Source organism: Brassica napus, chromosome C7, assembly GCF_020379485.1.
Source record: "Brassica napus cultivar Da-Ae chromosome C7, Da-Ae, whole genome shotgun sequence".
Classification (NCBI taxonomy): Eukaryota; Viridiplantae; Streptophyta; class Magnoliopsida; order Brassicales; family Brassicaceae; genus Brassica; species Brassica napus.
In genome coordinates, this window is record NC_063450.1 from 20,760,175 (window position 1) to 20,770,956 (window position 10,782).

Here is a 10,782-nt window from a genome sequence, read left to right on the forward strand (position 1 = left end):
GAAAGCACATAAAGTGAGTTTTGGGACTGCAATACACGTCACAAAAGAAAAGCTTGAGTACATACACTCAGATCTTTGGGGAGCACCTTCAGTACCAAACTCTATTGGTAATTGTCAATACTTCATGACATTTATTGATGACTTCACCAGAAAGGTCTGGATATATTTTTTAAGAACGAAGGATGAAGCTTTCAGAACCTTCGTTGAATGGAAGACAATGGTGGAGAATCAGTCAAACAGAAAGGTAAAGAAGTTGAGAACTGACAATGGACTTGAGTTCTGTAATCAAGAGTTTGATGGTTTCTGCAAACAAGAAGGAGTGGTGAGACACAGGACATGTGCCTACACCCCACAGCAAAATGGGATTGCAGAACGCATGAACATAACTATAATGGAGAAGGTGAGGAGCATGCTCAGCGAGTCGGGTCTTGAAAAGAGGTTTTGGGCAGACGCAGCCTCAACAGCGGTATATGTGATCAAAAGGACTCCTGCGTCTGCCATTGAGTTTGAAATACCTGAAAAGGCTTGGACAGGAGTACTACCTGATCTGGGTGGTCTGAGAAGTTTTGGATGGATTGCATATGTTCATAGCAAACTCAATCCTAGAGCGAAGAAGGGTGTGTTTCTAGGTTACCCAGCTGGGGTAAAAGGCTACAGAGTATGGCTCATTGATGACAGAAAGGTTGTAATCAGCAAAGATGTAGTCTTCAATGAAGAAGTCATGTACAAAAGCTCTACCGAAGAAGGTCCAAGTGAAGATAGATCAACAGCAGAACCTGAAGTTGCATTGATAAATGCTCCAACTGTAACTACAGAAGAAAGTAATGTTGATCAAGGTGGAGTTGTAGAGAGAGAGAACACAACCCAAGAAAGTTCTTTTCTGGAACAAGAACAAGGATCTGAGTCAGAAACAGATTCAGAAGAAGATTATATGCCACCAAGTCTTGCTGATTATCAATTAGCAAGAGACAGAGAAAGAAGAATCACAAGACCTCCAAAGAGATATGATGAGTTAGGAGATCTTGGTTTCGCGTACAATCTAACAGAAGATGGTGGAGTTCTTGAGCCACAGAGCTACGCTGAGGCAATGTCGAGTTCAGAGAGTGAACTCTGGAGAGAATCTACAGATGAAGAAATGATATCACTGAGAAAGAACCACACTTGGGATTTGGTTGACAAACCAGTGAAGAAAAGAGTAATTGGTTTCAAGTGGGTGTTCAAAAGGAATATCGGTATTCCAGGAATAGAGAGGCCAAGACACAAGTCAAGACTTATTGCAAAGGGTTACTCTCAAAGGGAAGGCATTGATTTTCAAGAGATTTTCTCGCCTATAGTTAAACATGTAACTATTCGTCTAATGTTGTCTGCTGTTGCTCATTTCAATCTAGAACTAGAGCAGATGGACGTCAAGACAGCTTTCTTGCACGGAAACTTAGACGAAGAAATTTACATGAGTCAGCATGAGGGATATGTGGACAAGAACGCACCAGAAAAGGTCTGTCTGCTGAGGAAGTCATTGTACGGCCTGAGACAATCACCAAGACAATGGAACCAGAGGTTCGATGAGTTCATGAGGTCTACTGGCTACTCAAGATGTCTAAAAGACAGTTGCGTCTACTTCAAGATAAACAGAGAAGAAGAAAGGACTTTCCTTTTGCTGTACGTTGATGATATGTTAATCATATCGAAGAAAAAAGATACAGTGAAGGAGTTGAAGGAAAGTCTAAGCTCTACCTTCGAAATGAAAGATCTTGGTCCAGCGAAGAGGATATTGGGAATGGAGATTCAAAGAAACAGGGATCAAGGAGTCTTGGAGTTGTCACAGAAAGAGTATCTGAAAAAGATATTAAGGTCTTTCAGAATGGAGAACTTTAAGCCTGTGAAGACACCGCTGGGAGCTCACATGAGGCTTAAGTCTGCTACTGACAAGGAATGGGAACAAGAAGCTGAACAGATGAAGTCAATTCCCTATGCAAACGCAGTTGGTAGCATCAAGTACTCGATGATAGGGTCGAGACCAGACCTAGCTTATCCAGTCGGAATGATAAGCAGATTCATGGGAAAGCCTCTTATGAGTCACTGGCAAGCAGTAAAGTGGGTCCTTAGATACATTCAAGGATCACTCGACACGAAGCTACAGTTCAAGGGAGAAACAGAGTTTGTGGTGACAGGGTACTGTGATTCAGATTACTCAGCGGATCTTGATAAGAGGAGATCAATTACAGGTTACACATTCACGGTGGGAGGTAATGTGATAAGCTGGAAGTCTAGTCTGCAACCTGTGGTCGCGTTGTCGACTACGGAGGCTGAGTATATTGCTTTGACAGAAGCAGCAAAGGAAGCTGTTTGGTTAAAAGAGTTTATGAACGAGTTGGATTTCAAGCAAGATGCAGTAGAGATTCACTGTGATTCTCAAAGCGCAATAGCGCTGGCGAAGAACGCTGTTCATCACGAAAGAACAAAGCATATACAGAGAAGGTTTCATTACATCAGAGACACAATCACTGATGGGGAAACAAAGATTCTGAAGATATCAACCGTTCACAACCTGGCAGACATGCTTACTAAAGTACTGCATGTGAACAAGTTCCTGAGCGCATTGGAGAAGCTCAGGATCACCAGTGACTGATAAGAGTATCAGGAACCGAGGGGGAAATCAAGTAAAACTAGAAAGAAAAGCTAAGAGATGAGAAGAAGTTGATGACACTACGACAAGGTGGAGTTTTGTTGAGATATTGCCTAAGTGTCAAGAAGCCTCTAACCCAAGGGGAAGGTCTCAGTTGATCGTTAAGAGCAAAGGAAGCACGAGGAGCTCATGTGCTTCACTTAACGGTATCAAAGGGTAAAGGAGTAATTAACCTTTGCTGTAAGCGTTGGCTTTTGTCTTCTTCCTCTGTACGGAAACGAAGAGAATACAGAGGAGAAAGAGGAGCATTGCACCGCCAGTGCAGTCATATAAAGTCGACAAGAACTGAGACATTAGGGTTAAGAGAGAATCAGAGAACAGAAGAGAGCAGCCGCAAGTTCAGCGTTTTTTTGCTCTGTCTCTAAGGGTTAAGTGTAACCAAGCTTTCTAGTGGATTTCCGAGCAAATCTCGGCCAGACGTAGCATCCTCACACTAAGGCGTGAACTGGATAAATTTGCGTGTCTTTTCTTTACTTGCTTAACAAAAAACACACGAGTGAACAAACGAGAGAGGTGAGAGAAATCGCAAGCATATCAAGCATAAAACAGAGGAAAGAATCGACCTTTTCATCAACACTTGTTTGTTCTCATTATGCAGTAGGGTAAGTGACAATAACTTTGATGGTACCATCCCAGCATACATTGGCAACTGGTCTCGGCTTCAAAAGCTGTAAGCTTGTCCTGCAACAATTTTCGTTAGTTCTCTTATACCTTCTGTTTATGCACCGTCTAACTTGTGCTGGCCATGATCAACAGATATCTATACGCGAGTGGACTAAAAGGACCAATACCTGATGAAATAGCGCGCCTAGAAAATCTTACTAACTTGTAAGTGTACTACTTTCAATTGATTAGCAAAATATACAACTGAAACGAGACTGGTGTTTTATATGTCTCATATGCAGGTTTATCACTGATACGAGTGGGATTAACATCTTCCCATATATATCGAGCCAAGCCATTGAAACCCTGTATTTAGTTTCCTGTGATATGTTTTTCCTTCTTGAGGCGTGATTCTAACTGAAATTTTCAAACTGAAGTCTCCCCTCCCTGTGTTCCAGGATTTTGAGGAATGTGAGTTTGTCTGGTCCAATTCCTTCTTACATCTGGAATATGCCAAAACTAAGGATTCTGTAAGTTCTTTCTGGTCACAAGTGAAACGACTTTGTAAGTTTCAAAGTTATCATTCAGAACTAGAATGCTTAACAAATACTACCCACGAATATCTGCTAAGGAACTTGTGCATGACTAGATGGGTATGCTCATGACATTCATTTACATGTGCTTATAGAAATACTGGCCTATATAATTTATATGTGTGTATATTTAGATTATTATTAAGTCATGGGTAACAACATAGATAGCGATCATAGCGAGAAATATGTTAACGAGAGTTATATGCAGATATGAGAGCGTCTATTAAGGAACTTTCGATGGATCTATCAAATATGTATATGTAATAGTTACATATTAACATTTGTACCAATTTATTTATTTTGTACACGTTTTACGCAGTGATTTATCATTCAACAATTTGACTGGTGACGTTCATGGAGGAAGAGCACCAGCATATACGTAAGTACTACAGTCTGGATACCTTTCATTGTGAATAGCATAATATCATGATCATGTATATATTTTCTTGACATGTTCTTTCAGATATTTGACTGGAAACAGGCTTTCTGGAGAAGTTGAATCTGGTGTTTTTCTCAAAAGCAACGCTCAAATGTACGGTTAGACCTTCCTTTTTCTTATGTCAATTTATGTTTTTCTCAATTGCAAATCTCATGTGTACGGTTAGGCCCTGCTTAATTGCCTATATTACAAAGTATTTTTTGTTATGTTAATAATATTTTTCAATTTTGGTTATTCTTACAGTGATCTCTCTTACAACAATTTCTCATGGTGGCCTAGCTGCCAGGAGAATAGGTACGGACATAAATGTTGGGTAGATATATACATTCTCAGTTTCTCATGTTGAAGTGTCTGTTTTCAACTTTTCACTGTTTCAGTAACATTAACACATACCGGAGCTCATACTTAAACAATTTGTAAGTACACTGTTGAACATTATCTTTACAACAATCAAGCAGTAGATATGGTCTGGATATTCTGTGCTGAAAAGCCTAACAATTTGGTACAGAACTGAGATTCTTCCATGTGCTGGTCCAATCAACTGCACGAGCTGTAAGTACATAATAAGCTGTCTTAACATCTCCAACATGCAACTATTCAGCTACTACTTAATTATCTCTTTCTAATGATGGTTATAATCATTATGGATGGTAGATCAGCGAACACTACATATAAACTGTGGTGGAGACAACATAGTTATTACAAAATCTTCTCATAAAATCACTTATCAAGCTGATAACACTAAAACCAAAGCCGCAACAAATCAGCAATTCAAAGACTGGGGAATTAGTAACACAGGGGAATTCTTCTCAGATGGTCATACGAAAGAATCAAGTAACACAGATGACACGTACATCATTTCAACTAGTTTAAGATTATCTGGGGATTCCCCTGATATCTATAAGACGGCACGTCGATCTCCCCTATCTCTAGTTTATTATGCGTTTTGCATGGAGAATGGAACCTACAGTGTGAAACTCCATTTTATGGAGATCCAGTTTTCAGACCAAGAACTATACAGTCGTCTTGGCAGACGCATATTTGACGTTTATGTTCAGGTAAAGCTTCACTGCAGATCACAAAAATAATTTTGTTTGTTTCAGTCATATGCATGGAAGATTGAAGTTCATTTCCTTATGTACTTTTTCTCCCCGGTTAGGGAGTATTGTTCTTGAGGGATTTTAACATCAAAGAGGCGGCTAATGGGACTCTGAAGCCTGTTTTCAAAACAGTGAGTGCGAATGTGACAAATAATATATTAGAGATTCAGTTGTACTGGGCTGGTAAAGGAACAACACTTATTCCTGAAAGAGGAAATTATGGTCCTCTTATCTCTGCTATCTCCTTGTGTCACAGCAGTAAGCAACCTTCACCACTTGTTCTGCACCAACTGTACTCCTTCTCGTACTTTTTTGTGGCTTTCTCAAGTCACCGGTTCCTACATCATAATTATAATATTCATTTTTAAAAATTTCAGGTATGGAGCCACAATGTGGAGGTCAAAAACAAAAACTACTTTAATAAAGACATTTTTCTTCAGCTTGGTTTATATATGAAGCAATGTATTTATATTTACACTTTTGAGTGTTTCATTTTCAGCAATGAAAACAGAACTTGACACCAATTATCCACTAATTTTCGGGGTAGTGGGTAGCTTGATAGCAGTTACTCTCTTGGCTTTTGGATTATACACTCAGAAAATATGCATACGAGACAAGTACACACGAGAAAGAGGTACCAGATATCATAGAATATATGAATCAATTCATTCCATATGCTCATACCATTTTCTCCATGTAACATGATACATAGATTTGAGAGCACAGGGTGTGCAAACCGTTTGCTTTACTTGGAGGCAACTGGAAGCTGCAACAAACAATTTTGATCAAGCCAATAACTTAGGAGAAGGAGGTTTTGGATCCGTATTCAGAGTATGCTAAAACACACACAAACTTCTTCTCAATTAGAGACAAGATGGCTTTGCTTCTGGTTTCTGATATGAGAAACCTAATGCAGGGAGAGCTTTCAGATGGAACTATCATAGCAGTCAAGCAGCTATCTTCCAAGTCATGCCAAGGAAACCGCGAGTTTGTGAATGAGATAGGCATGATCTCAGGTCTGAATCATCCAAACCTTGTCAAGCTTTATGGATGTTGTGTAGAGAAGAATCAGTTGATGCTCGTGTACGAATACATGGAAAATAACTCCCTTGCTCTTGCACTGTTTGGTAAATAAAAGTCATTCATAGTTTTTTGAAGTTTTCAGTATGTTACCAAATGTAAAGCGATATCATATCTTTTGGTTTTCGTCCATTTCCAGGAAAGAGCTCCCTGAAATTGCAATGGGAAGTTAGACAAAACATATGCGTGGGAATTGCAAGAGGGCTTGAATTCCTCCATGAAGGATCGATGATCAGGATGGTTCACCGTGACATAAAAACCAGTAGCGTGCTTCTAGACGCTGACCTTAATGCAAAGATATCAGACTTTGGATTGGCTAGGCTCCATGAAGAAGAACACACCCACATTAGCACCAAGATTGCAGGGACCGTGTAAGTATCGCACATAAAAAAACGCACATTGGCAAAAAAAAAAAAAAGCTTAGCCTTGGTTTCGCTGATGTTGCAGTGGATATATGGCTCCAGAATATGCACTGTGGGGTCATTTGACTGAGAAAGCAGACGTGTTCAGCTTCGGAGTTGTGGCAATGGAAATTGTTAGTGGAAAGAGTAATATGAAACGGAAAGGAAGTGATGATCATGTCTCCCTTATCAATTGGGTAAACATGGAGATTTTGTTTCTCTTCAACTCATTCGATTCACAATGTTTATACTTTCTACATGAAATTTCAGGCTCTAACGCTGCATCAGAGAGGGGACATAATGGAGATTGTAGATCCAGTGCTCCAAGGAGATTTCAACAGCAAAGAAGCAGTAAGGATGATCAAAGTTGCTTTCCTTTGCACAAACTCATCTCCTTCCTTAAGGCCTACCATGTCAGAGGCTGTTAAAATGCTCGAGGGAGAGATCAACATAAGAGAGGTTATGTCAGATCCTGGTCTATATGGACACAATTGGAGCATCTCAAATCTTATCAACATTGATACACATGGAAGCTCGAGTGTGTCTGGTGTGGCCCATCAAACGGCAACGACAATGCAATCCTCTGTTTCTGGTTCTGATCTCTACCCATTTTGCAATGAATCCATGATCCTAAACTCCACAGCAGAGTTTTCCTCCTCGCCAATATGATATCAGAAAGTTGTGTACATTGCCTTATCTCTTAAAAAAGAAGAAAGGCTTGTGAAGTTATCTTATAGATAGTTAGCTACATTTGTACCATTCAAGTTGTCTAAAACCTTACTACATTTGTACCATCCAAGAGACTGGTATCTCTCTGAATGCATGTCAAACTATTATTATATATTTTTTATGAAAGGCTTATTGAATCTAAATCTTTTTTTTCTCTATGAAATTACGTACGATTTCTCTCCATGGAATTGACTCCGACGGCTTGCACCACACGGAAAAGTAACTCGATGATCATTCAACCAAATCTAAAATTTATTTGATTTTCAGTTTGACGCGTCTGTGTTCCCAGACATTTTGAATATGAAGCAGGAATCAGACCTGAAGAAGGAAGGAGTGTTCGATGTGATGGAGGCAGAGAAATGATGAAGGCACTTTCATGCTCCATAAAGTATTAGTCATTAAAAGTTACAAAAAAAAAGAAATATTAGTCATTAAGGCTAAGCATGTCGGGAGTTGTGAAGTTACTTGTACGGAGATGACTTGCGAGGGTACCAAGTCCACTGTTTTCACTAGAGAGTAGCCTAAATGGCTAAATCCCTTGATTATCTCTACAAGTCTAGGGTTTTAGTTGTTGGTGAGAGTATAGGATCCCCTAGAGATCTAACTAGCTTAATTCCAAAGACGTCTAGGGTTCTTGTTGTTAATGAGAAGGATCAACCAAAAATTTAACGGTCCGAATAGTAACATGGGAAACAAATGAGGAAAAACAGCCGTGCGATCATAATAGTGACATATAACATAGGTGAATGTAGAGATTTTGTTAAATATAAAATGCGTGCGGTTTTGTAAACATTATGAACATAAGTAAAATCTAATAATAGTTAAAAGGTTTAATCCCTAGACATTATTATACATTATTTGAGAACTGATTTTTTAAACTTTACATATATGTCACAGCACATTCATTTTCATTAGAAAAAATATGACATGGATTACTAAAAATGATCACATGGCTAAAAGCTAATTTTAAGATGGACATTGTAGCTTTTATTTCTATTTGCTCTTGTGGGTTTTTATTTCTATTTTGATAGTCTTTCTCATTCATATTCTTCTAGATGTTCCATATTATTCATGAAAGGACCTTAATCAGGCTCCTTAGAGCATCATTAACCTTATAACCTCATTTGGATTTCTTAATGATTTGTTTAATAATAAAAGTTAGTTATGAAATTTAGTTAAGAAACCCCTAGTCTTTGTGCTCCACCGGGATTTCTTAACTAAGGATTCTTTAAAAAAAATTATTAAACATTGTTTTATCTTGAAGAACAAGAACTTTAGACTAAGCTAAAAACTTTCAAATACAGACATAGAAAGATTGGACTAAAAGTAATACCTGAAGTTTTCAGCAAGGAGGCAAGCATTGGTGTTGGAGTCATCTCCATCGATAACCACCAATCCATCCAAATCTAGCTTCTTTGCTTTTTCCTCAGCTTGTTTAAACTACACATGTGAGACAACATACAATTACACACGACATGTAACTACGGAAGCAGTAATAAATCACTTAAGAAGCTTCAAAAAAAAAAAAAAAATCAACCTGCTCAGGCGTTTCAATCTTGTCTCTTCCACTGCAGATCATGTCAAAGCCACCCTATTGATACCAAAGAGAATTACAACCACATCAGCATAAAACGATTATTGAATTTCTAGAATCCCAATCAGATAACAAAGTTTGTGACAAGAATCCATAAACTAAATGCTGTCTAAGAACCTGGTTCCTGTAAGGCTGAATGTATTCAGCATTCAACTCGACATATTTGCATTTCATGATACCAGCTGGATCACCCTTGAACCCGTAAATATGCTTCCTTTAGCACGTTCCTGCAAGTAATCTAAAACCCCAAAAAAAAATTACAAGACTGAGACTGAAACAATGTGAAGAAAAACCATAACTTGACATAGATATTAAAATACTACCGAATAATCCAGAGATCACATTGTGTCCACCAGGCGCCTGACCTCCAGACAGAACAACACCGATCTTCAACTTCTCTCCCGACGAAGCTGCACTCTGATCCGGAACAACTAACACAGACGGCTAACCATACAGACCAGGAAACAACTTCGCAATCTCATCTGCAATCAAATTTTTTTTTAAAAACACACCACTAAATCCTCTTACAAAGTCTATAGAACACAGATCTGTACACAAGATCTATACACAAACAAATCCAATCGAAAGTTTCATCAGATCAGACAGAGAAAACCCTAACCTGGGTTCCCGGCGGCGGAGCTGGCGGACCTTCGACGATTTTGAAGGGTCCTTTGAGCACAGAAGCAATCGTCGACGGAGAAGAAGACGAGAGAGAGGAGGAGAGAAAGAAAAAAAAATCAAATTTCACAGTTTGCTGACACGTGGTCTAAGAACCCTCTTTATGATCGGACCCCAAAATCATGTATTAAAGATCGGTTATTACTCTTTTATTTATTTTTGATTTAATTAAATGACTTATTTTGTTTAAGAACTTTTTTAAGAAACTGCAATAATCATGCTCTTAGGTAGTTTCTAGAACAAATAATCCATAATCTCAAAAACTGAGGCCTTAGAAACAGACCACGGGGGGTGAAGGAATTTCAAAGAGGGCCATGTTTGGATTGTTAGTGAACATTTGAAAATAACACGATTTATAGATTCTTTTCTGCACCACAAATATTACAAGATGTGTCGCATTTAATACCACGAGACCTTAAATTCCTTGTTACCACTAAACTACCAGATAGTACTTGCCGGACTAAATTGTGTATTTCAGATGACAATGTAATTTCCAAGTAAACACTAGTAGAGTTTTGATATCTTGTCCATCCTGCATAACTTGACATCAGTGAATAACTGTTATGTTCTATAACCTGATTTGACCGTGTATCTACCTGATACCCCTGTTCGAAACGCATCCGCCTAGCCGCCTAGGCGCTGTTCGGAGGTTGACTGCGGCGATTATGCCCAAATCGATGTAGCCAGACGTTGACTCGCGTAAGACCGCCTAATTTCGCGTTGACCGTCTAATTTTCGCGTTGACCGTCTAATTTCGCGTTGACCGCCTAATTCCCGCCTAATCCCGCGTTGACCGCCTAAGTTTTTTTTTTTCGTCTTGTAAGTTTAAAACACGTTTTGATTATTTTTACTCATTATTAACAGATTTTGTGTAATTAA

The 10,782-nt window shown here is 38.8% G+C and overlaps 1 protein-coding gene across 2 annotated transcripts; it reads right to left on the bottom strand.

Moving 5' to 3' along the window:
* Positions 1–5,429: 5,429 nt before the first annotated feature.
* Positions 5,430–9,998, bottom strand: LOC125575042 (pyrophosphate--fructose 6-phosphate 1-phosphotransferase subunit beta 1-like). 2 transcript variants are annotated; one of them, XM_048763629.1, is made up of 6 exons: positions 9,845–9,998; positions 9,549–9,707; positions 9,343–9,463; positions 9,169–9,222; positions 8,965–9,071; positions 5,430–5,759 (listed from the first exon to the last, which is right to left on the bottom strand). In XM_048763629.1, exons 3-6 carry the CDS (start codon positions 9,397–9,399, stop codon positions 5,750–5,752), a joined length of 228 nt encoding a protein of 75 aa, XP_048619586.1. In that variant the 5' UTR covers positions 9,400–9,463; positions 9,549–9,707; positions 9,845–9,998; the 3' UTR covers positions 5,430–5,749. The 2 variants fall into 2 exon arrangements, with proteins under 2 accessions (XP_048619586.1, XP_048619585.1); XM_048763628.1 differs by lacking the exon at positions 5,430–5,759 and adding an exon at positions 7,808–7,949 and having other exon boundaries at positions 9,845–9,996.
* Positions 9,999–10,782: the final 784 nt, after the last annotated feature.

Excerpts from the sequence above, each read along its gene's own strand:
- LOC125575042 (XM_048763628.1), bottom strand. The coding sequence starts at position 9,399 with ATGAAATGCAAATATGTCGAGTTGAATGCTGAATACATTCAGCCTTAC. Across the intron at positions 9,223-9,342 it reads TTCAGCCTTACAGGAACCAG|GGTGGCTTTGACATGATCTG; the intron begins GTTCTTAGACAG and ends TGGTATCAATAG. Across the intron at positions 7,950-8,964 it reads CTCCTTGCTGAAAACTTCAG|GTCTGATTCCTGCTTCATAT; the intron begins GTATTACTTTTA and ends TTCCTTCTTCAG.